The 26,849-nt window shown below is 38.3% G+C and overlaps 1 protein-coding gene across 1 annotated transcript; it reads left to right on the top strand.

The window, feature by feature from the left end:
• Positions 1-184: 184 nt before the first annotated feature.
• wdr25 (WD repeat domain 25) lies at positions 185-26,832 on the top strand. The gene is made up of 7 exons (XM_005925690.3): positions 185-285; positions 970-1,682; positions 7,396-7,543; positions 17,120-17,250; positions 18,438-18,608; positions 20,460-20,600; positions 22,894-26,832. Exons 2-7 carry the CDS (start codon positions 984-986, stop codon positions 23,113-23,115), a joined length of 1,512 nt encoding a protein of 503 aa, XP_005925752.1. The 5' UTR covers positions 185-285; positions 970-983; the 3' UTR covers positions 23,116-26,832.
• Positions 26,833-26,849: the final 17 nt, after the last annotated feature.

Here is a 26,849-nt window from a genome sequence, read left to right as displayed (position 1 = left end):
TTTTGATATATAATTTTCAGTTCGATTTCCTACGAAACCCATGAGTTTAACTAAATGTACAGAAATATAATACGTCGGAAGACAGAGGGAGTCGCTTCAGATCCGGCTTTTTCAAAATAAGAGCTTTTAATTTAAGTGAGCGTGTTATTTCAATTGGCAAACGGTAACAGTACTTTTAAGCTGAAATGCTACATTTACTCGAATTGTTTTGCGGGATGCTGAACCTAAAGCATGACTGTATTCATGCTCTGTGCCGGAAAATGTGATTATTTCTGCAGAGTACAGGTACAATAATTAAGAATATAAGCAACAATTAAATGGTAGCTTTCTGTGTTTATAGTCTCTGTTAAGTTTTCAAACATAGAGGTAAACGACCATAGTTAGCTACTTTTGCTATACTTGGTGGAAGGTACGACCAGTACTTGTCATAGAGATGTTATTAATCCAAAATTCTTACGTCAAATACCTCCAATTAGCATTCATGCTAATTATACATGCGTGGCCGTGACCGTAACTGTACGCTATCCTAAGGTGGGAAGTTGACAAACCTGCCTTTTGCTGTCTCTGTTTTGGACAATCCAAGTGTGTAATCACCGTTAATTAACACGTAATGCTAACAGCTAGCTTTTAAAAAAGCATCGCATATGATTCGGAATCTCCCAAAACATCGCTTCATGTCCGTTTTTGTTATTAATAAAATGGTCAGCAACGTGTTTACATGAATAGTTTACCCCTAGTATCTTTAGCTGGTCTCTGGGGTATTATTTTAGAAATAGTCGATAAAGCAAAACAAATGTTAAGATTTGTTGTTAAAATTCCAGGTTAAATTATTTTAAAACCAAAAGCTGCAGGTTTAAACCTTTAAAGAGTGACAAGCATGTTTACTACCTTTAGTTGCAGGAGTACATGTAGCCACTAGATGTCACCGTCGGGCCTCTAATGAAACAACTCATGCCTCTCTGTTTTCAGATTTTCATGTGAAGATGTCTTCATTAGTGGACTATGAAGATTCAGAGTCAGAGGATGACTCGCTGGATCAGAGAGTAGAAGGAGCAACAGATTCTGCTCAAACAGAAGAAAACCAAGACACTAATTTTGTCAAGGTTATACCTTACCCTGGAAGATTTGTGTCTGACCAGACAGTGTGGGAATATCATCAAAATATGGCAGAAACAAGCAGGTCTTCACTCCATCCTCACTCCCAGCCACAGAGCTTTACTAAATCGAAAAGAAGATGTGGAGGTGCAGCAGATTTTAGAAATACTGAAACATCTTTGAATTTGCCTGATAGTCAGAGGGAGATGGCATCCCCACAGGCTCTTCCATGCATGCCACAAAGTTTAGGCAATGCTGCAAACTTGGCAAAAAGACAGCAAACTGTCCCATCTGGTGTCAGACCATATATCCCTAAGAGGAAGAGACTTGCCACTTCAGAAGGAGTGGAGCTAAAGCACCCAGCAGAGCAAGTCCTAGGGAATCAGGCCAGAGAAAGTCAGATTCTCTCAGATGTGTCAGCAAGACTGAAGCCATATCTTGCTCAAACGCCCAGCATGACAGGGATACCCAGGAGGCTTCTGATGAGCCTGGGAGGCCACCAGGGCCCAGTCAACACAGTGCAGTGGTGTCCTTTGCCCCATGTCAGCCATCTGTTGCTGTCTGCCTCCATAGACAAGACTTTCAAGGTAAAGAAAGCTACATTTGTTTTATAAATGATGTACAATAGTGAAGCTGTGGAAATACATCAGTTGTGCTATGCTTTAAATAATGTAGACCTGATGTGTTGTTTTCTTTTATTTAAACTGTCTCATACAATTAAATTAATCATTATATTTCCCCACTTATCTTTCTGTAACAGAATAGAATTTCAGTAGAAATAGAATAAAATATGCTATTTACTCTTGGGATGCTCCAGGTCCAGTTATAGCTAACTGCTTCATAAACATTGAAACGTAGAAACTATGCAGGGTTCAACATAACAAATAACCCTGCAGCCTGGGGCCATTAAAAAAGTATGTCGGTCAAGTTGATTGGCTAGCTGCTGACACATTTGGACCAGTAATGTTGTTTCCACCAATTGATTTACCTGTGAACTGGCTGAAATGGACCCTCACTGACGAGCGTTTTTTTCTTACCATCAATATGATCACATTAAAGAGGCAGTAAAGATCACAATCTGTGCAGATAGCTTACATGTGAGAAAGGTGACTTGCTCCTAACCACAGCTGCATTAAGAAGAAGCTAAAATTTATGCAGATAAACTGATATTTAAATTTGTCAGGGGAGCAGTGGCAGCCATCCACCATCTCTCTTTGAAGCAACAAAACCTGCGGCATGCAAGTGCTAATTCAGGCTTTGGTTATATATTTTTTTCTGATATGAATTTATAATCTGAAGACACAAATCTACTAATACATTATGCGATATGCTTATACATTCAGCTAGCAGTATATAAGTGAATCAATAATTGGCTTTTGTTTGTGGGCACCATAAAAAGTCTGATCTGCTGGTCTGTTGGCCCAGTGGAGAAAAATGCTATGTTGACAGGTTTCAGCTTTCATGTGGATATATATCACTCATCCAAAAACAGTTGTTTAATCTGCCACGAGGGTACTGTGTCCATACCTCTACAGCAGAACTTACCCAGCATGCAAGCTGAAGCTGCGAGCGCTAAGACGATACTTGCTTACCTGACATGTAATGTAATTGGAAGAGATACAGTGTCTGTCCTGCTGCCTCAATTTATAAATATACAATGTACCACTTTCTTTAGAATCATATCTGTCACTGTGTGTTGAATATATGTCAGGGCCCATGGGCCCTGTCTCTCCTTCCCGATTTATCTCACTGTTTGTATTCTACCTCCCTCTCCTTTTCTCTGGTTCACACCAGGAAAACACTCCATCATTTCCCTGTTGTAAAGGTCAAGCAATGCAGCTAACTGCCTGCTATCGACTAAATATGTCTGTCCCATCATAAAATCAAATACTGCCCCAATATCCTGTGAGGATTTTGAATAATTAACGATTTAAATATGAATGACTATATTTGCATAATCTTACAAGTGCAGCGGTATGGTAGCCACCTCTTCTGGCACCTGGAAAGGGTTGTTTGGAACAGATGGTGGAGACTAGCAGAGGAAGGGAGGAGAAGACCCGTTTGTTTGTATGCATGGATTATCTCTTCTTCTCTCAGGCTGTCTAACCAGGCGTTTTCTGTGAAACCAGTAAATAGAAGAAGTTCTCATACTTATCGTCGAGGACTGTGACAGCATTTTGAAATGTGGAATTTCAGCATCAGACAATGAAATGAAATAAGTATTTCATCATATTAGATTTGTTGACAAATTCAGGTGCTTCCAGGATAATTATTTTTTTTATAGTAATTTGATTTTTCTATGTAGAGAAGAAAAATCTTTTTCCCAAAAATATTCGAATTATATTAAATTAAATTACATTACATTTAATATAATTTTAAAAACTCAGTGAAAAGAAGAATGATCAATAAAAAAGTCGATATCTGTACTTAAAAAAATTATAATAGGAAATTCAATTTTGCATAGCAACAAAACCGGAGCTTCCATTACTCCCATTTAAAAATAGGGTTATTTTATACTTAGATGTTTTATATTTTTTCAATGCAACTGATACAAATATAGTAATTCTGTGGCTATCTAACTGTATCCTGTGTAACCACTTCTGTAATATACAGATTGATGGATTAAGATTCAGGTCTTTTCCAAAGCAGTTGGTGTGATGTGGTGGTGATGGTGCAGAGCTCCACTGCTCCATATAAAATCAAATCGTCTGAATTTCACAAAGTTCTGCAAAAATCTATGAATCAGTCAATCTTCAAAGAAATGTTTTTTATTTGGTAAAAGTATCTGTAGTTTGAGATAACTACAAGATGGTACTGATTATTTCACCGCTTATTACATATTTAATTGAATATTCTATACTTAAGATTTCAATTGATCAGTAAAGAAAGTAGTTGTCAGGAGTTCAACGATTGATCTGGTAATCATTCGGTTTAGAGCTGTAACCTTTCCAGAGTTCCACTTTACGATTATCACATTAAAAAAATCTAATCAAGACATATATAGAAAAACAAAAAAAAGTAATCACAATTATACAAAATTGATTAGTGTGATTAATCTGTATCTTTGTTTACTGTGTGTTGTCTTTTTTTTTGGCAAATTCAACTCGAAATGCAAGTGAAACCACTGTTTACACAATCAGTGGCAACATGATCAAATGTGTATTTAAGATATAATATTGAGATTTCATTTTAAGTTAGCTCAGAGTGACATTAAGTTCCAATTTACTGTAAACCTTTTAACAACACAATTAATAGGAATTTGTTGGTATGCTCACAAAACACACCCAACAACACACAACACAGCACAAAACACAAGTATATGAAATCAACCTATAAAGTAGTGCAAGTGTATTAGGGGACGGGGGTGTAGCAGATCACAGCAGGGCACAGTACATACTGCCAAACAAAAAATGGTGTATTTTGTCTACAGACAACTTCAGATTAGAAGAACCTGCTTTTTTTTATTTGGGAAGTGTTAACTGCCAGAGAAACAGTAACGCTCCCTGGGGTGTCCTGGTGTTGAAAGTAACAGGAAAACTGTTGAAAAAGACACGTTGTTCATGCGGTTTCTATTTTCTTATTGCACATTATTATTTATCTTTTATAGTCTTTTATGGCTTTCAGCACTTTGACCACAGCTATTGTTTACTAGTCTGGTTTAATTCAGAGGAAGGACATAATGAATGAAATCCTAACATTCACCTCTCTGTACTCAAGTTCCTTCACTGACATGCTTTTGGTTCCTGACTTGTGTTGTTCAGTCCTGTCTGTCAGACTATTATTATTATTATTATCCCAGCCGGTTTGGAGCTGATGTCACCATGGCTACGGCAGGTGTAAAGCAGCCGTTTTATGTTGATAACACGAATACCAATTTAGTTTTAATTACCAAGAGTCATTTAGGAAGCAGATTACCCCAATGAGTCATTTGCAGGGATCCGCTCTGCATGTCTGTTAAGTGGCCGGTGAAATTAAAGGGGATGCAAATAAACAAGCACTCGTTTTCAGTGATGCACAAGTCTCGCTCGGTATTGGATTAATGCAACTGTGTGCAATGAATTGTTTTGTTATGCTGTATATCATCGCTGTTGTCATTCACAGAGCTGAAGCTGTGGCCCTTTGTCAGACTTGTTATGTAGAAGTATGTTTGGTTTAATACTCTTCAGCTTTTTGGTCAGTTTATATTGTTATCAGTTGCTTTTCTCTTAGATTTCCATGCTACCTTCAGATGGCAGTGTTTCCTTAAGTGGAAGATCATTCAGAGAAGAGGCTTATAGTGTTGTACAGTGAATGGGAGTAATTCCTAACAGATGCATCATGTCCATATTTAGTTTATTTCAATTAAAAACATACCTCTGTTTTTCTCTCTCTCTGCTACTTTTCCCCCCCATCCTGGAGGCATCTCTAGCATTCTGTTTGTCAGACTTCTGTCTGCTGGATTCAGATGTCACTCTTCTCTGTCCATCTGTCTTCTTTGTGTCCTGTGGGAGCTGTGGTACACTACTTTTTACTGTGTTTCATGTGCTGCATAGAAGAGTCGTATTTAATAATGAAACACAGAGAGAAGCACAAAGGGATCTGCAGTGCTCCATAGATCTTAAAATTTCCTCTGTGGCCCTGGCAGTGCTTAGGAGCCCAAAAAATACTTCATCACCTCAGTGGGCACCAGTCCAGACCACCCACTGGATTTCAAGCTGGGCTTCAATGAGAACCTTTTTTCTTTCAGCATGTCTAGGAGAAAATCCTACTGGACCTTTTATGAAAGACATTTTATAATAGTGATTTTGCCAAGTGAACTTTTTGAAAGCCATCACTTTGACTGAAGACATCACTTGAGCAGTGTGGGTAATTACCACCTCCTTTGTTTACACGCCACATTTTCACCATGATATCGTATTTCAAACCCGCAAGGTGTCACGGTGTGTAGTCATGACCACCATGACAAACAGGAGGCAGCTTTTCTCTCCTGCTCTGTTTTTTATCAGAGTAAACTCTGAGAATACCAACGCATTAAAGCCATTACAGCCCAGTGGGAATTGATTTATAGGCCCACTCAGAGGTAATTAGTTTGATTAATTCATTAGAAAGGCTGTTTCTCCCTTAAAATCCTACAGACAGACCCAATTTCTATGGATGTTTTTCCTAGTTTTTCCAGCTGATCATTTCATTTCATTACAATGGAAAAGAGGTGAAAGTGGCCTATATTAAATCTTTCTCAGGTTTGCGGAGACTTCACACAGAAAAAGAGTTTGAGTTCCAAAGGACACAGCACAGGCACACACAGAATATTTTAGGTTTGTAAAATTTGTCCAAACCTGCTGCTTTTGATTTTCATCAAGCTGCTTTAAAGCTTCGTCCAATTCAGACAAAAGTCAAACAAGTACAGTCAGTTAAAAAAGAAAAAAGAAACACTTGAGCATTGATGTACATATACCATAAACCCATGCTACATGTATTCCATGTTTCCATTTGTAGTTATGCGCTCACAGTTCCATACTTATTTAATATTTGTTATATATATACACACACACATAAAAAAGAAAAGTAAAAAAACAACTTTTGGCTTATTTTATCATTTTCAATAACAGTAATAAAATTTTTCACCTTCACTTGGGGGCCCAAAAAATGAAAACAAATAAAGTTGTCTTCTGTATGAATATCCTTTTCCAGAGTGCAGTGATACTTCCAAAGCATTTGACTTATTTGATATTCAATAGTTTTTTTTATAGCTTTACAGTATATGTGCACATTTCCCCCTTCGTGGTAGTGATGGCATTCAAGTATTTGACTTCCACATTATTATTACTATTAAACTTAACTAATAGATTTTATTGTCACATAATACATAGCTTGGTTTTGAATTTCATAACTGAGCTAAACCGCTCTAGAATGATACATTGACAGGAAGTTAACTGAATATTTGTATAAACTTTTCTTTGAATGTCAATTTGATCCAATGACCTAGGCTTCCATCTCCTTGATGTGGAGGGAAAGCACTGCATGCCAAAACCTCTGATGTATTTCCTTGTTCTTCATGTCATCAGATCGCGTAAAAGATCCAGGGTTCTTTTGTGTATCTGTATATATGTGATCATTTAAAACAACCCCTTAAGACCAAGCACAACCTACTGATTATGGATTTTGAACTCTTAGAAATTCATGCAGTCAGTTCTTGGCCTTTGAGTCTTTATTCCTGGAATGTCTTAATCTTGTGCACAGTCAGTGAAAAAACAACAAAAAAGACTGCAGTCTGGATAAATTTGTGAGTTTGGCGTGAATTGATGTGCCCATGTCTGGCAGGTGTGGGATGCAGCAGAGAGCGGGCGATGCCTCAGGGTTTACACCTGCCATTCGGGAGCTGTGCGCAACGCCTGTTGGACCCCCTGCGGGCGACACTTTCTCACTGGCTCATTTGACAACACGACTGTGATCACTGATGTGGAGACGGGTGAGCAGCAGCAGCATTTCTTTCTGTAGTTCTGAAGAACCAAATGTCAAATAACAAACCACTGGCTTTACTTTTTCAAGTATATCACTGTGATTTTTCCCCTGAACCAAACTCAACACGAGATATAATTTTGGATGTTCCCATACACAGGCAGAACGACTGTGGTGTGTATATCACATTTACTTAATTGGCTTGAAGTGTGAACCTTTGTTTGATTAGATATTTTTCTCCAACCACGTTGCTGATGTTGTGGGACAACAAAACGCCTGTGCAATTTCACTTCATGCACATTTATTGTTTCTCAAACTCTGATTTAAAGTCAGTGTAGAAATTTATGTGTGGAGTAAATTTAAATTGCCTTGAGGCTCCAGAATCTGTTATGAGCTCATTGTATGAATTGCAGAGGTACTTCTCTCTCTGTCTCTGACTCTCTCTCTATAGTCGTGACTCATTTCAGGGACAACCTTTGAAATCTGAATTCCTCGAGCAAATGTCTCTGCAAAGATGTCTCCAAGCACAGCCAAGAAATGCTGCTTTCTTCCCTTTTAATATCAAAATAAAATAGCAGGTATTTTGTTTTAATGCCCAATTTATGCTTTAGCGGGAAATCTACGTCATAACCACAAACCCCTCTGAACTCTACAACATAACCTGACCTGCACACCCTCAGAAATGCAACTACATGTTGGTTAGTGCTGCTGATAACTATTGTGGTGTACCAAAATCCACTTGGATTTAGGCACTTCAATTCATGTCAGCTCATTAAGTTACACATTTGGAACTTGAACACAGAATTTGGCTGTAGCCCAGGCACTTACTAGCATCTACTAGTTGGAACATTGGTGGTTGGTGGTTCGATCCCTGGCTGCGCCATCTGCATGCCTTGGGCAAGACACTAACCCTTAAGTTGCGATGCATCCATCGGACTTGAGTGCTATGGTATAGTAGAAGTGATACATATTACTAACAAAGTTGTGAATAATTTGCAAGAATAATACATTTACTTTAGTTAGTTTCCTGCAAATCAGCCTAAAAATCTACAGTGGGACTACATTCTCTGGCCACTACATTCTCTGGTATACCTGTTCAATGGTCTTTAACAAAATACATAATCAGCAAATTACATTGCAGTGCATTTAAGCATGTAAACAGCAAGATGACATGCTGAAATCTAAATTGAACATCATGCTGCTCTGAGCATTTTAGAAATGGCTGATCTACTGAGATTCTCCCACACAGCCATCTCTACAGGTTACAGAGAATGATCCAAAAAGAAAATAACCAGTAAGCCGCAGGTTGAAAATGCTTTGTTGATGCCAGAGTTCAGATGAGAATGGCCAAACTGCTTTGTGATTTTTTTGCACTTTGAGCCACTTTGTAGTAATTGAACATCAGTTAGGTGCCACAGTCTGCCTGAGTACTTGTGATCACAGTGTACCCATTTTCTGATAATGATATTGTGCCATGTCACAAAGCTCAAATCATCGGAAACTATTTTCTTGAGCGTAACTGCAAGGTCATTGTACTCAAATAGCCTCCGTGGTCGCCTGATCTCAATCCTATAGAGCACCTTTGTTATGTGGTGGAATGGGAGATTCACATCATGGATATGTCAGCAGTTTGACACTATCTTGTCAGGATGATCCAAAATCCCTGAGGACTGTTTCCAGCACCTTGCCCAATCTATGCCATGAAGAATTAATGCAGTTCAGCAAAGTTTACCTAATAAAGTAGACGTGAGTGTATATTGAATGCCTGTAGACTGTTTCATTCAGGTGGGAGGCAGATGCCTCAAATGAAAATCTAAAATAGAAGTCTATCTGTCTATCTTTTTATCTATCAATACAAGCATGGCAGTAAAGATGATAGTAAGTCATATATACAGTCTGCCACAGTAAGACTGCTTATTGAGCAATAAGAATAGTTACCATGAATGTTCTCAAATTCCTTGTATCTGAACAGAGCGAGAGAGAAAATTTCTTTGAAGCCCCCATGGCATCTGCATCCCTAGGGTCAACACATGGCAATGATGACTTGCTGCCGTTTTCACTTCCCCTCTAAGCTTGTCTGTCAATACTGTCAATAAAGCCTACGGATAATAGCTTGGGCAGCCCATTAAACACACAGACAGCTCCAGGAAGTGGATCAATAATGGATACATCACCACAGGAGCAGCTACCATGACCTTATACTGGATCGTCTCTAACCAAAACCATAAACAAACAAATGCTTTTGGTCATATGCAGCCAATAGCTTGATTGATCTTCATCCTTAAAATTGATATTTTAAGGATGAAGGTCATGAGAGCGCAATAAGGCTGCATTTCTATTGCAGCGTGTGATGAAAAAAAATTCAATTTAGCTGAATATTAATGTGGGAGTTGGGAATTCCAGACCAGTTTCTGCACTACAGATGTGGTGGAGCTCAGACCAAGTCACGAACACTTTAAAGCAAATCATATTCTGGCAGTGAAAAGAGCACATGGAATAAGCTACATGCATAATTTCCCTCATAATATGTTAAACAGATTCCAACATGCATGGGGTTTGAGTTCTCTTCACATCAAATGCTTTTCTGAAATATATGGCACTCACAACTCACCGAGGTTTTAGCTTAGTTATTCTACCATTCATGCAGCCTATACAGGGAGTGCAGAATTATTAGGCAAGTTGTATTTTTGAGGAATAATTTATTATTGAACAACAACCATGTTCTCAATGAACCCAAAAAACTCATTAATATCAAAGCTGAATGTTTTTGGAAGTAGTTTTTAGTTTGTTTTTAGTTTTAGCTATTTTAGGGGGATATCTGTGTGTGCAGGTGACTATTACTGTGCATAATTATTAGGCAACTTAACAAAAAACAAATATATACCCATTTCAATTATTTATTTTTACCAGTGAAACCAATATAACATCTCCACATTCACAAATATACATTTCTGACATTCAAAAACAAAACAAAAACAAATCAGCGACCAATATAGCCACCTTTCTTTGCAAGGACACTCAAAAGCCTGCCATCCATGGATTCTGTCAGTGTTTTGATCTGTTCACCATCAACATTGCGTGCAGCAGCAACCACAGCCTCCCAGACACTGTTCAGAGAGGTGTACTGTTTTCCCTCCTTGTAAATCTCACATTTGATGATGGACCACAGGTTCTCAATGGGGTTCAGATCAGGTGAACAAGGAGGCCATGTCATTAGTTTTTCTTCTTTTATACCCTTTCCTTGCCAGCCACGCTGTGGAGTACTTGGACGCGTGTGATGGAGCATTGTCCTGCATGAAAATCATGTTTTTCTTGAAGGATGCAGACTTCTTCCTGTACCACTGCTTGAAGAAGGTGTCTTCCAGAAACTGGCAGTAGGACTGGGAGTTGAGCTTGACTCCATCCTCAACCCGAAAAGGCCCCACAAGCTCATCTTTGATGATACCAGCCCAAACCAGTACTCCACCTCCACCTTGCTGGCGTCTGAGTCGGACTGGAGCTCTCTGCCCTTTACCAATCCAGCCACGGGCCCATCCATCTGGCCCATCAAGACTCACTCTCATTTCATCAGTCCATAAAACCTTAGAAAAACCAGTCTTGAGATATTTCTTGGCCCAGTCTTGACGTTTCAGCTTGTGTGTCTTGTTCAGTGGTGGTCGTCTTTCAGCCTTTCTTACCTTGGCCATGTCTCTGAGTATTGCACACCTTGTGCTTTTGGGCACTCCAGTGATGTTGCAGCTCTGAAATATGGCCAAACTGGTGGCAAGTGGCATCTTGGCAGCTGCACGCTTGACTTTTCTCAGTTCATGGGCAGTTATTTTGCGCCTTGGTTTTTCCACACGCTTCTTGCGACCCTGTTGACTATTTTGAATGAAACGCTTGATTGTTCGATGATCACGCTTCAGAAGCTTTGCAATTTTGAGACTGCTGCATCCCTCTGCAAGATATCTCACTATTTTTGACTTTTCTGAGCCTGTCAAGTCCTTCTTTTGACCCATTTTGCCAAAGGAAAGGACGTTGCCTAATAATTATGCACACCTGATATAGGGTGTTGATGTCATTAGACCACACCCCTTCTCATTACAGAGATGCACATCACCTAATATGCTTAATTGGTAGTAGGCTTTCGAGCCTATACAGCTTGGAGTAAGACAACATGCATGAAGAGGATGATGTGGACAAAATACTCATTTGCCTAATAATTCTGCACTCCCTGTATATCAATACTAGACTGGATGATGGGATACTCAGAAAGCTTGAGTGTTTGTGATGGCAGACTCTAATCATGATAAATGTGATCTTTATGCTCTTCACGGTAATGCAGATCCTCTTAGCTGTAACAGGAAAAGCATTTGGAGCTTTTGTGTTCAATTGAGCTCTCTTTGCAGAGGTATACTCGTCCTTGAATAAACAGCGAGAGTCTTCATGGACATCTGACTCATCATTTCACCACTGCATATCTACCCTCAGTGCTGCACTAATCATTATGTTTGCAAAGAAAAGTAATTTCCTATGCCTGTGTGTTCAGAATAGTATGTGGACCCATTTTTCCTTGCAAACCTTTGCAGTTTTTTCTGTGTCCAGTTTAATTTGTAGAACCTTATACCCACTCCCAGCGGTCCAAGGGAAGCTGTCACAGCTGAATAGCAATAGCTTGGGGTGAAAACGATATAGGGAAGGCGAGTAGGTTAAGTGGCATAATGCTAAAAGAGAAACTGAGGAGAGGAATGTAAGATAAAGAGGACTTTTTAAAGTCAGAGAGGCTGAATAGTGGAATAAATTAATTAAGTATGGATGGCATTAGTGTGAAGCCCCAGCTTTTGTACGCACTCTAACGACCGTCTTCAGAAAAGCTGATCGTCTGATGACGGTGATGTAAAATATGTTCACCTATTTACATTCTCCCACAAGTTGATGTGTCATTTCATGCAAGAAAAAAGAAACAAAATTAGATCAGAGAAAAGCAATAATACACAATAGTTGTCTCTTGTAGTGACTTCCAGCTCAGTTTAGGTTTGCATTACCTTATTTGATAAACCCAGGTGAAAGCTTCAGTAATAGGTTGGTTGTGAGATGGAGTTTCACATTAGTGCCACGGGCAGGCTTTTTTTTTTTTTTTGTTCCAGACTGAATTACAAGGCCAATAGTGCAAAACTAAATTATTGAGTCACACTGGGGATTGGAGTCTGGGGGTCATGCAACAGAAAATCTTTCTGGTTTTCAAAACACAGCTTAGATGCTGAAATTTCTTCTCCGGCCATGCAATCCATGTAACCCACACTGTCATGCTGGGTACATTTGAAAAAGTTAGATCAATGAATAAATGCACATTTTCATAAATAAGGAAAGAAAGGGAAGAAGTAGTAACTTGCACACTGGTTAACAAAAAGTCAGATTTTGTAGTCAGTGCTCTTATTTCTTTCATCATATATAAATAAATAGAGAGGCTTTTGCAATATTACAGTATAAAAAAAGATCTTTCAGCATTCTTTCACACATTTTTATTCCACTGGAATATTTTCTTCAACATATTCAGTTCATTAGACTTCATTTGCACGTACCAAGAATTAACCACCACCATGTTACTGTATAATCACAGGAGCCTCAAGTGTTGCACACCAAGAGGCAACGAATGCAAAAGCACACACCCGCAATATTATTTCCTCTAAATGCCACCAGTATTTTGACCTACTTTGAAAGCTTCATTTTAGAGTAGCAACCTACTAGGTCAACACAGGCTTTATATAGTCACCCCCCAAAGAAAATAAAACAAAAGAGCTTTCCTTCAAAAGACAAAGGATAAAGCCCACATCACAGCATTTCTAACTTACATTAACGCCCATGCACTAGTCAAGAAAAGTGAAGGACTTGGAGGCTTTGTATGAGCTTCCGTGGTGATGGCATTCAAAAGCAGCCAACACGGAGAGGGGAGCATTCCCAGCAATTCAGTGTGCAGTATTTTGCAGTTGCTCAATACTTCATTTCTTTCTATTATTGAGCTTCTTTCCTGCTATTCGAGATGATTTGCTTTGACCTACAGCGTTTAGTCATTTAACTTGTCACCAACATAACCTGACAGCTAAAAAAAGAGAGGATAAAGCAAAGACATAGTATTAATTAAAAACAAGATCACAGAAACATATCCAGAGTTAAAATATCAAGGGAAAGATTGTTTCAAGCTGTTTCAAGGCCCATTAAGAAAAATAAGGATTATTTTGACCTGAAAAGCAGTGTAGGTAGAAAAAAGGTGGTGCAGAGAGTAAGCATAGTATGTCAGCTATGACATGAAATTTGTGAGAACAGTTTTTCCTACTTTCATTTAAACACTAAGTTTAAGTTTTGTTTTTGTCATTACTTCCAGTACTACGTCACATGATTAACTAAGCAGTGGCTCACTTTAGCTTAAAGCCGTCTTGGTTAATGAAAGCTACTATGCAGTGTTGAAGGAAGTACATTAATTTTTTAAAATTAGGATTAAATTAATAAATCATGCACAGTTATTTAAGGATTTTGCTACCTTTTCTATCAAGTCCGAGGGCATGGTTGAAATGAAAAATATAAAAATAAAACAGTCAAAAATACCGCTTATTAAGTCTACATCCAAAGCATTTTTTCGGATGTGGCGTGTCAGACTGAATAATGTGTTTCCTAACCTCTGCACAAGTGCAAAGACAGCACCCATAATGAGGCAGACTCGCTGCTACTCTCTGCTCTGAAGGGCTCATCCCTGCTATCCCAGTCATCCCTAATGTCCTCTGCTCCAAGTCATCCACTGTTTGTCAGCACTACAGCACAATCACAGTTCTTTCAACAGAATAAACTATTGTGAGGGAGGGACAGATCACTGCTGTCCTCCCGTATCTCCTCTCGCATGCCAGCTAATTAATCTTGCTTAATTAAAACATGATGAGGCCCTATTTATTATGAGGAGAATGTTTTCTCATTGTCTTGCTAAACACGAGTTTAAATCTCAATGACAGATCTTCTGAATATCGCTGTTGGTAAGCCAATTAAGCAGGAAGTATGAGCCTGATGAAACTGCCTGTTAAAACTTTGGATCAGACCAGTGCAGTCGTGAGTGAGTGAACTAGTCCCCCATTAAAAGGAGAGAAGGTCCATTTTTGGTGCAGTTTATTAGCTGTGAATCATTCCCCACTTCTAAAAAGTCTTGGTGGGAATATTGTGGAACAAGTCTATAATGAAGTATGTTTTTGTTGTGGGCTAACTGTCTAAGACTGTTTTAGATGTGGCCTTTGTTGTTTGTTCGATGAATTAATGAGAAGCCATTGAGCCCTGAGGTGCTCCACTTTGCATAGCCTTTGACAGAGTTGCTGGCTCATAGTCTTGTTTCATCGTTTTCCCAGGAAACTAATTTTTGGTTGCACCCTGTCAGGCTTAATTATATTTTAGCCCTTCGGTGTTTTTGTTTTATGTTTAAGTATGACATATTTTAATTGACTGAGATAAAGCAGCCTCTAGCCAAAACAGTACTTTATACTCTGGTTTCTTTTCTCCACATCACATCTTTGTCAGTTTTATCTTTTTGTCTCGAGTGATGCTTAAATCCTCTCAGAAACTCATGTGTACAATGCCGCTGTCTGGAAATAGAGAGATAAAACTATCACTTAGGAAAGTTGTGCACTTTTGCAATATTTTCGATCGGTAGAAACTAGCAAGATTTTGTACTGAACACAAGAGTGCAGGTTGCAAGAAATAAACAGCTTGCATGGTACAGCACACTGATTTACATTTGATATTTACAACAACAGAAAAGTGTGCTATCCTGAGGATTAGCACTGCTCTTCAGCAGACAGAAATGATGCTACATTCACAATATTCAGGTCACATGGACAGAGTCTAGACACAGCGGAAGGATACACTGTAAACAACTTTCTTTATAAACAGGCTGTATATAAAAGACAGACTAAGTCTCCATGTCTAGATGTAAACAATATAGAAATGCCTTGAAGGTGGATTCTTTCTAATGGTGAGTAGTTAACAGAAGTAATCTGACTTTATGGAAGTTTGTGAGAAAATGATCCCACTGCTCACTAGATTTATGATCTTAGTAAAAAACTCGAGTTTATGGTCTCAATTGGTAATTTTAAGTCTTGCTTAATGCAACATGATGTTCATGTTGTAAGTTAGGTTCTAATTCAGAGTAAACTATAGAGCAGGGTATAATTCAGGCATGCCTACCCTGTGATTGAAAAAAGGCTCCTGTTTGAGTGTGAAGCGTCCTCGGTTTCTTAGCCAGATCGTCCCTCCTGCTCGTGACACTAGGTTTCAATGCAAAAACCAGATCTGGAGCCTTCAAACCAGGAATCCACTAATCAATGGGGGACATCTTGTTGGCTTAGTCCATCTTTAATTTTAAAATATATGAACTCTACACATCTGTACAAGTATTTACATGTGGCAGCAAGCATATCTAAAATTAAAGTACATACATAGCATGTGTAATTTTTGACAGTGTGAAGTGATGAGGAAGGCTTATAGGATTTCCACAACCACCAAGCTTATCATCTTCAATTTCTGCATTTATTCTCATTTATTTAGAATGTTTCTTTAATCAGTCTTTGATTGTAGTTGTCATTTATTTTTCCTAAATCTGTGTGTTACATTTATATCATGAAAGCAACTGAAATCTTTAGGATCCCATTATAAAGTAACAGAAATCGAAAACATTTTCTGAAAAATGCATTATCATAATTGGGCAGTTCTGACCATAACACATTTTTGTTAAGCAGTGGCAACAGGAAGATTCTTGGTTAAGGAGAATTAGGGAACACACTCTCCACGCTCTTGTGTGAGTTCGTATTAAACTTTTCCCTGCCTGGAAATCTTTTCTTTCCTTTACTCTTCCATCATTCCCCTGGCCCTACATTACACGCAGAGTTTAATACTCACAAATGTAATGCATGTGTCAATGGAACTGAAACTGGATCCTCAAAATGTGCTCAATTAATAAACCAAAGCGAAGTATCTGGAAATGTTGCATGTGTGGGGTAATGCAGCTAAAATGTATGCTGGCTGTGTTTAGTTTGGCTTTGACAGCTGAGAAAGAAAATTCCTGCCATTTACCTTAATTCATATAGTCTCTTTATTTTTTGCTTGTTTTGGGACAATCAAGCAGAAAGTAAATAGTCTGTATTTACTCAGATTTATTGTTGAGCCTTTATTTATGTGTGCGTTTGATACCAGATTAATGATTAGTGATTAATCGTCCAGCCATCTTCTCAGTTTATCAGTGGATCTTTATGTCTGTGACATTTTAATGATAATGAATCAATTAAGCAATAATTCAGCAATTTTCAGTTTTTAGTTGAAGTGCTGATCTTGACATTTATAAATGTGGACACAGTAAAGAACAGTAAAGTAGAAAAATAACAATATAACAATAACTATAATGATTAATTCAGTTAAAGAAATGTAGTTTATAATCAATCTTGACAAACCTGACACTTCTGCATTCACAAATTAGCAGCATGATGTTGTAAAGTATTCATAGTAAACATACACACACATACACAAACACAAGATTTCTGTCATGTCTTTTTAAAATCAGTCTTTTTTTCTTTTGTAGGGCAGCCAACAGTGAAAGTGGACAACGAGTTTAAGGTGATGTGTGCGGCCGTGCATCCCAGCAACCCGGAGGTTTTCCTGTGTGGAGGTTACAGTTCAGCAGTCAAGGCGTGGGACTCTCGCAGCTGCAAGGTCAAATTTATTACCCTCCTTACAGTAGATTTATCATTTTAATTTTCTGTGGGGTTTTTTACCTTCAGAAATCTAAATGAATACAGTTCAAACACATCCTCTTTGTTCAACGCTGCTACACGCTCGGTTTCACATGAGTACAAACATACGAGTCTATATTTCACTTTGTGCAATGACCCTCTAGATAATGCTTCAGCATGCATAGGGAGAATGCAGGTTATATCACTAATTGTTCAAAGCAAATTTTAATTTAATCCTGGCTGCATAAATTATTCCTGTGAAGCTGCAACCTAATATTGCTATTAAGCTTAATGGACTGTTTTATATGATAATCCTATTCACTTCTTCAGAATGTGAATGCTCACATGAATGTTCACTTGGCGAACTGAATCGTTCCCCTGCATGGTTAGACTTAATGCACTGAAGATGTTTCTGCTAGCAGGTGTTAGTATGAGTTGCGGACAGAGAGCAATCCTTAGAAAATATGTTGTTAAGGCTGTATGGTTATGGCTGCCTGTGACTCTTAACCGTTAGCTGTTCCATTCAGGATCAAATTACCCATATTGGATAAAAAATTCAAGTCAGCCACCTATGTCATAATTTTGCTGATATCCAAATGGATTCAAGAAGCAGAAAGGATTTGTGAGACTGATCTGCCACATTATGTTACAGGCCACTCAATCAGCCAATTAAATCTTTATTTTGAACATAAAAGTGCCAAATAATATATCACATTGGAAAAAAAGTAGCAAATGCTAATTAATTCATATCCCTATCTAGCTCATACACATATGCTATTATATATATATATATATATATATATATAGCCAAATATAAAGTTAGAGGATGCTTTAAGCAGCAGGTAAAGGGTTAAAGGTTAAATTCTCAGTGCAGAGGAGCCGGTAGCCATCCACTGTGTAGCCTTTTAAAAATTTTATTAATCATCAATAAATTGATACTTCAGGGTGTGCTTTATTGCAGATTGAAACCACAACATATATGTTCTCCATTGCTGGGCACTCTGTCATCATTTGACAGCAAGTCTTTAAAGCTCAAGGACACGTGGAGCTGTTATCTTGCCTTTCCCCCTTAATGACAGAGGTCTAGATGTTCCTCTCCCCTGTTTATTTCTCTTCTTGGCTGAGTGCTTCTACGGGTCATCCGTGTATATGTATGTGTGTTACCAGGTGGTGAAAGTTTACCAAGCCGGCATCCAGCAGACCTTGGACATAGTCTTTCTGAGAGGCGGTGTGACTTTTATAACAAGCTCTGACTGCGTGAGCAGAGACTCTGCAGACCGCACCCTCATTGCCTGGGACTATGAGACCACAGCCAAAGTCTCCAACCAAATCTACCATGTAAGATATCTATGTATGTGATAAAGAAAAAAAAGTAGGTCTAATTACATGAGGTTTGGCTGGTATATGAAATTAAATTTATAATCTTAAGAGACTCATTTTTATTTTAACAGTTAAATTAAGTTAAAAAAAATTGTTTAATAATTGTTTAATAACCTTTCTGCTTTTTTATACAGGATAACAGGATAATTCTGAACAGTTTTGAGTGTATATTCTCTTTACTCATCGGAATAGATTGAAAATGATGGTCAAAATAAAAAATATTACTACATATACATAGTGGATTGATCATAAACCTTTATACCATTGTACAAGCTTTTTTTTTTATCATTAATACACTAGTTAACATTAGAGCTGGGCGATAGAACGATAACGATATGTATCGCGATATAACTTTTACTCGATAGAGAAATTAAGCTATCGCGATAGACCTCGCCGCTCTTGTCCTCTTAAAATAAAAATAAAAAAAAAATAAAAAAAAAAGGTCAGCCAATCCAAATTAAGTAGCGCAGAGCCGAACCAATCACAGCCGCAGCGTCACGTCGCGTGACTTGTTACGTACAGCACAAGTGCCAAGCCGCACGTGTGTTTGTTTGGGAAGCAGCCAGCGGGTAATGGAGCCAGCGCGTAATGGAGGAAATGAGTGTGCCGACTAGAAAAATCAACCGAGCGTGACCGAAGAGAAAACAGATGATGGTTCCAATGCCGGAGAGATTGTCGAACGGAAGAGCCATAGAAGTTCCGTAGTGTGAAGGTATTTCGGCTATTTCAAGTCTGACAAAAAACAGAGTAGCGTGCACTGTAAATTGTGCCGAAAGCAAGTCTGGAAATACAATAAACTGGTGCATGCGTCACACTGTGCGCCACGTTATTGTTTCGGTGAAATGAATTTCTACAATACTGTTACTGTTAATTCTACTCTCTGCAGTGTTTAAATGCTTACATATACACACAGTTACTGTCCGTCCACACATACGACTCGGTTCTGCTTCTATGCCCCAGCTTTGTTTACTTTTTCCCACCGAGGCTTCTAGACTTCTGATTGGCCAACATTTCTGCACGGTTAGGAATCTAGCGCCACCTGCTGCTTTGGCATGTTCATAGCAGCGTTTTCCTTCATTTCTGCCTTTATGTGTGGACGGGATTATTTTTTAAAACGAAAACGGAAAATCTCCGTTTTCAAAAATACCCGTGTACGTGTGGACGTAGCCTCAGTCTCTGACTGGAAGCGCTAATTCGTCATTCGGCTTTTGTCAGACTAAAGTAACTGTTAAAACTGTTTGAAAAGCTCAGCTATACAACAAGGAGAGATTGAGAATTTCCTTTTAGTTCTCAGTTTATTTGATATTGACAAAAGTTAGTCAGTTTTGTCTGTTCTTCTGTAAAACAAACTAAGATTTATTTTTAGAATTAATATTTTGTTTCTAAGTGGAATTGACAGTTTAGTCTGTTTTGTTTGTTCTATTTTGAAACTTAAACGCTTTAGCGGCTGCCTTTTGTGTAGTTTGCAATATTTGAATTTATTTATCTGAAAAAGTCTCATATTCCTTAAGTACATCTACCCTGTTGAACTTATTATGGGAAATAAATATTTAAAAACAAGCTGCTGATTATTTCACATTTTACTTGTGAGCAACGGCACATTTAAATCTTACAAATATAGTTATTTGGCTTATATCGTGATAGATATCGTTATCGCCTGAAATGAAAAAAACATATCGTGATATGAAAAAAATCTCATATCGCCCAGCTCTAGTTAACATGGAGCTGACTTCACTATAAGTAGTAACAAGAAAAGGTCAAATAGTGAATTAATTTCCCTTCTCATTCTTCTTCTCATTTGGCCACCAGGAGCGTTACACGTGCCCGGGCCTGGCTCTCCACCCGCTGGAAGACTCCTTTGTTGCCCAGACCAATGGGAACTACATAGCAGTGTTCTCCTCCCAGCAGCCGTATAGAATGAACAAAAGGCGGCGGTACGAAGGACACAAGGTCAGTATCGACTGGGGGTTATGAAGGCGTAATCCATACTGAATAGCACTGCAGTCAGATGTACACAGACACACACACACACACACACACACTGAAATACAACTTCAGCAACATCCCACCCCACACAGCTTTAATTGCAACCTACATGCTTCATTGTCTTTACCAAGATTCATAGCAGTGTTTCCTCCCAAAAAAACAAACCCACCAAATACAATACAACAGTTCCACTGAGGGAGGCAACAGGAGCAGCATATGGCAGCACATTTGAAATATCACTGAAAAATGCAGCACTGCTAGTGTGGCATTTGGACTGTTGTTTACAATAATTGACAGGAAACAAATGGGTATCGCACATTCCAGGTCCATTTTTGCTTTTCTCTTTCTGGTACAGCGCTAAAAATCAACAAAAAAGAAACAACGTGGCAGAAAAGACCAATAAGACAGATGTTTCTTATAATTACCTTATAATAACCTTTGCGTTATTGTGATTATATTACTGAAAGCATTGGTAATTAGCCAGTTGCTAATTAGTTGCTATGATGACTAAAACACAGACATATCTATAATTTTTCTGCTCCTCCTACCATATTGGTAGGACACAATGATCACTTAATGGGTCTTCACCCAAATGGTGCACAAGGTTAAGCTCACGTTTGTTGTTTTACAGCCAATAGCCTGTGAATTTTGATGGATTGTGAGCCAGTTGTGCTACTACATCATTGATGACAAGGTTTTAATGCAGTCTTAACAGAAGCATTACATACTCTAACAAGAAGTTTAATACAATGAGCATGAACTGTAGTAACCCATTATTTTCCACAGGTGCAGTCTATAATTTAAAACCACTTGTTATGTAAAAATATGCACACTTGAGTCTGGGCTTTGTGCCATAAGAAATAACCAGTTGTATTACAGTAAAGTTTAGATGAAGAAGTAATGAGCTTTTATTCAGCTTATAACACAAAGTCCAAAATTGACCAAAAAAAATACACAAAGCAGGGGTCTAGGAATCATCCAATGCAGAAAACAACAGCAGGATCTCACAAAAACACGGGGCAGAGACAGGACTATTTATAGAACAAGGACTATTTGGGGATTGGAAAGAGGAGGGAAATGAGAGACAGGTGAAAGTAATCAAGCCAATCGGACAGAGTGGAAGTGAAGTCCAAAAAGTGACACGAAAGAAACGCAGCTATCGCAGCAAATCAACAGCCCTAAAATGCCTGCTGAACATGAATACAGGATTCAAACTAAACAAGGGAACACTGTAGGACATAAGCATAAATAAAGAAAGATAGGACAAAGGAAGGAAGGACAATAAACTAGAAGTAGGGACTCAAGCTAAATAAAGTATAATGACTGAAAACTAAGGCAACTTAGCAGGGATCGGTAATGCATAAAAGCGAAATATGGTGCTTCCAATAAGTTTTAAAGTATTTACAGTGCTTTAGTTCTTCAACATTTAGCCTATTTCCAGATTGGATTAAATTCATATTCACCTCAAATTTCTACAATTACCCCATAATGTCAAAGTGAAAAATAATTGCTTGAAATTATTGCATATTTAAAAAAAATAAAAATATAACATGTACATGAAAACAAAAATTGAGCTCAGGTTGGTTCCGTGTCCACTGATTATCTGTCAGATTTTTCTACAACTTCACTGGAGTCCACCTATGGTAAAGTCAATTGATTGTTACTGTGGGGTATTATTGTTCGTCGCATTTCAACAAGGGTTTAACATGAAAAACTGTGGAACACATCTAGCGCTGCGAATGCTTTCTGTTTATTCCACGGCACCTGATGAGATTTATATTTCTGGGGGTTCTTTATGCAAAGTGACGACCTAAAGTGGGTTGGTGTGGATACAGACTTGCATTTCATTCAAAATTTAAACAAGAAAATCACTAAGTAAGAAGATGAGCCCAACTTAAACATTAAAAGATTAGAGTGTTATTCTGCTTCCTTCTGTAATCCTTTGTCAGTCAAGACTACACTTAAACTGTCTACACAAATCAAGAGTTGCCTCTGCAGTGTTTGTAGGTATAAATCAACAGTATGCAGACACCATCAGGGGGCCTGCACTCTGTCTGTAGATTTGTCCTCCCCTGGGACTTTCCCCAGTTATTTGTGACATTAAATGTATGCAGGTAAAGGAGGATGAGAGCTGTTCTTTGATTTCCCTGTAACAATTGCTTTTTGTTCTGAAGGTTGAGCCAACAAAATTCTGATTAGTTCTCTAAAATCTCCTCTGAGCCGCTATAAATGGATTGTAACATGTTTTTTGTTCTAGGTAGAGGGATATGCAATAAAGTGTGGCTTTTCTCTGGATGGAACTATCCTGGCCTCAGGGAGCTCCACTGGCTCCGCTCACTTCTATGATTATCACACAGCTCATATGCTTCACACCCTCCGTGCCCATAGCCAGCCCTGCCTTTGTGTGTCTCAGCATCCCGTCTTACCTACGACTGTGGCTACTTGTGACTGGGGCGGTGAGATCAAGGTCTGGCACTGACAACCAACTATGAACAAAGAGATTATAAACTTAAAACGTAGCAGGTTGGCCATGAGATGGAAGACTGTATTAAACAGAAACGTCATGTGCACATTTATCTTCAAGACTATAGCTTTCATAATCTCTTGGCAAAAGATAAGAAGAACTTGGCAAAAAATGCTGAAAGTCAGCAAATCTACTATCTACTGATTCCTTTGGAAAACATTTTTTTACACTGACTATCTTGCAAAGCTTTCACATCATAATAAAAAAAAACTAACTCGATTTCAGTCGCTATGGTGTCATCTCACTTTAAGAGTTTTATTCATATTTGTCCCATCTGTTCACATCCTGTAATCTTGGTGGTTGAAATGAAAACAGTTGAAGTTACGCTGTATGAGATCAAAGGAAGCTTCTTTACAGTTAAGAGTTCAAAGAGTGAACTATTGTTATGGGTTTTATCTAAAGTGGTAGGCGGTGGAAAAGTAGTCTAGCTGCACATATGCCCACAAAAACACCCCAGTGCTTTTATAGTCCTACCTTTCACCCCAAATACAGCAGGGGATTTCATCATCACCGTAGTCTTTAAGGTTTTGTCAAAATAAAAATAAAAACATCTCTCTGGGTGGTTTTTAATCAGAAGTGTTTTTCATTCCACATTCTGCATACACATCACTTTTCTTATTCCCTTTTCTTCTCTCTGGCTCTGATATGACATTTCCTTTCACACTGCATCAAAGAAAGACAACCAGAGAACTAAAAAAACATGCCATCATCTGTCAAAGCATTGCCAAGTTCTCCCAGAGTCCTGCCAGTCAACAGCATAGCATTGAAATGCAGAAGCTTGTGATCTTTATTCAGTATATATAGTAGAAACATCCTTATCCTTGTTTATAGGGAAAAATCTAATGTGTAAATAGTTTCCCCTGTTTTGTAACGCCTATGCTTATTTTACCTCAGTTAATGATACAGAAAGCATCATTGTAGTTGTCTTTAAAAGGCCCCTAAATGATTTTTAAAGCAGTTTTTTTTTAATTAATCTGCATCTACATACATAGTCCACCGTAAGAATAAGAAGAAAGAATGCCATCCTGTGGAAAAACATACTGTTCCCTTACTACTTCCATAGGAAATAAAGTAGAAGCCAGGTGCTGTTAATCAGATGAGTTAATGATCAGGAAGTGCGACCACCTCAGTAAAAGCCCAAGAGCTACTACTAAAAGTGATGTGGCAGCATGACGTCTGGCACAATGCTCTCTATAAAGATGGGACCAAAGTGGAGAAGTTTGGCTATAATGCAGAGTGCCATGTTTGGTGAAAACTAAAGAAAGCATATCAGCATGGTGGTGGAGGCGTAATGATTTGGGCTCGTTTGCAGCCACTGGACCTGAGGAGCTTACAGTCAATGAGTCGACCAGTATTCTAGAGTCAAACAAGAAGCCATCTTTGTCAGATGACATACAGGCCATGCAACAATGATCCCAAGCATACCAGCACCAGAATGGCTGAAAAAGAAAAGAAGCAAGGTGTTGCAATGGCCCAGTCAAAGATTGAAAGATTGAAAGGCTGCAGTGGCACCTTAAGAGAGCTGTCCTTAAATAAAAGCCTGCAGACCTTAAAGAGCGGAAGCAGTATTAATATATCAGTCCCTAACAATGAAGTGAGAGACTGATAAAGTTGCACAGAAAACTGTTATTTCAACTTATTGGTGCTAAAAGCGGTTCTGCAACTAAATGTGATAATTAAGCCGGTTAAGGATTTGTTATAAAAATTTAAAACGGTCCCCTACTGTGAACCACCAGATGGTGGTAGAATAAATTACCTAAAATAATATGCCTTGAAATTTGCAATCAATTTCCCAACACACATCTTTATTAAGTAAATAAACATACAGCAAAAAATATAGAACCATGCATCAGACAGACAAACGTGACATTTAAACAACAGGCCTGTTATTCCTGGAACAGGGCTGGAGGTAGGACAGGACAGAACCACTTCAGCCTCGTCATTCAAGGTCAAAACATTCTATAAATATAACAACAACTTAAACTAGATAAAAATATTCATATTGTAACAACTGTGTATGAAGTATCTCCTTTTCTACATTGCGCCCACAACAAAAATACCATTTATATTCTCATTTCCTCTGCACAGTGGTTAAATGTAATTTCAAACCTTTTTCACTGCTAAGACCTAAACAGTCTACCAAATAAGAGTAAAAAAAATGTCAGTGACCTGTATGGTGCAGTTTTAGCTTCACAAATATGACATTGTCAGAATATTTCAAACAGCCTTAAGCCGGTTCTCAGATGTGCGGGAGTGAGAGACGCATAGCTTTTGAAAATAAAATCTGTCAGTGATGATTTGAGGGCAAAGTTGAGCTTCCGTAAATTACCTTCTCTCTAGCGCTGTTCCTCTCGGCTCTGCAGAGCTACACAGAAAGCAAGAAATCCTGGCGTGCATAGATGTTGGAACATTGTCATTTTGTACTCTTCTATACTGGAATAGCAAATGGTAGTATGATTGTTGGGCAGCAGGACAATCTCTCTGCAGTTGTTCATTTAACATAAGGCAGTATTTTATAATAAGGTCTTTGACACTTTCTATGTCTGTATATACACAAGCTTTGTCCATTTCACAGTGTTTACTGACCATGCTGGTTGAAAACAACACACTAACTGTACATGTTTGTGTTTAGTCACTCTTTACTACCTTTTCAGTGCACTTACCCATCCACCTTTTCTTGTGCATACGTTGCAGAACTTCCACCAAGGCCTGGACAATTTTCCAATTAACTCTCCCCTTAAAGTAGTAGAACCAACAGTGTCGTTTTGCTTTTGTGTATATAGTGCCAAAAGTGTTAAAAGTTGGCACATCAGTAGAAATTTTACAGAATTTCATGTCAGCAAAATCCAGTGATGATCAACATCGAAAAACGTGACTTAATCTGTCTCCTAAAACCTGTGTATGTATATATATTATCTGACAGGAAGAGCATACGCTGTAACAGTAGTGCATACATACAGTGACAATACAGCAGATATACAGTATGTACACAGTTGTTAGATGCTGTAAAGGAGACCTTTCTGTCCACTGGACAGGATTAAGGCAATTTCACAAGTGTCTTGGTTTTTACGGTAACCGCTGTGCAGTATGACTGCTGATGTCATCTTATTTTTGTACAAATATATGAAAAATTTCCAGTTGGGTAAAATGAATGACTTATACCTGCTGCTTTGTTTGAGTTATAGTACTGTGCAAAAGACATGAGCCACCCTTCTACTGACACCATTTCTGATTAGGCGTCAGTTTCCGGTGGATGGGTCAACGTAAAGCCCAGATGCATCTCCCAGGTCCCATGTAAGGTCTTTGGATTTTTTTTTTTTTGAACTTGGTTCAATTGCTGTCAATGGGAATCATCTTGTTGATGCCAAAATACTATTTTTTTTTAATCTGTCAGACTGTGTTATCGTTAGCATTCTTCATAGACTTACCTGAAAAAATGGGAACAAATGATCTGTTTTTTGCAACAGGCCTCTAGTAACAGAGTGCCTGAAAATATAATTTTGGTTCTGTGCTAAGTTGTCTGTTATGTGTCGACACAACACTGCTTCATCCCTTTTGTGAGATGCTTTTTTATTATCATTGAATGATTCGGTGAGGTAAAATAACTGGACTGAAAATGAATGAAAAAAGCAACTAAATGTCCAAAGAAAAACTTTGGAAGACCTTCAGAAAACCTAGAAAACTATTAC

The sequence above is a fragment of the Haplochromis burtoni genome, unplaced genomic scaffold (assembly GCF_018398535.1).
Source record: "Haplochromis burtoni strain Fernald_Lab_line unplaced genomic scaffold, NCSU_Asbu1 Contig_86, whole genome shotgun sequence".
In the NCBI taxonomy this organism is placed as follows: domain Eukaryota; kingdom Metazoa; phylum Chordata; class Actinopteri; order Cichliformes; family Cichlidae; genus Haplochromis; species Haplochromis burtoni.
The sequence above is the reverse complement of the archived record's forward strand: the minus strand, read 5'-3'. Positions and strand labels throughout refer to the sequence as shown.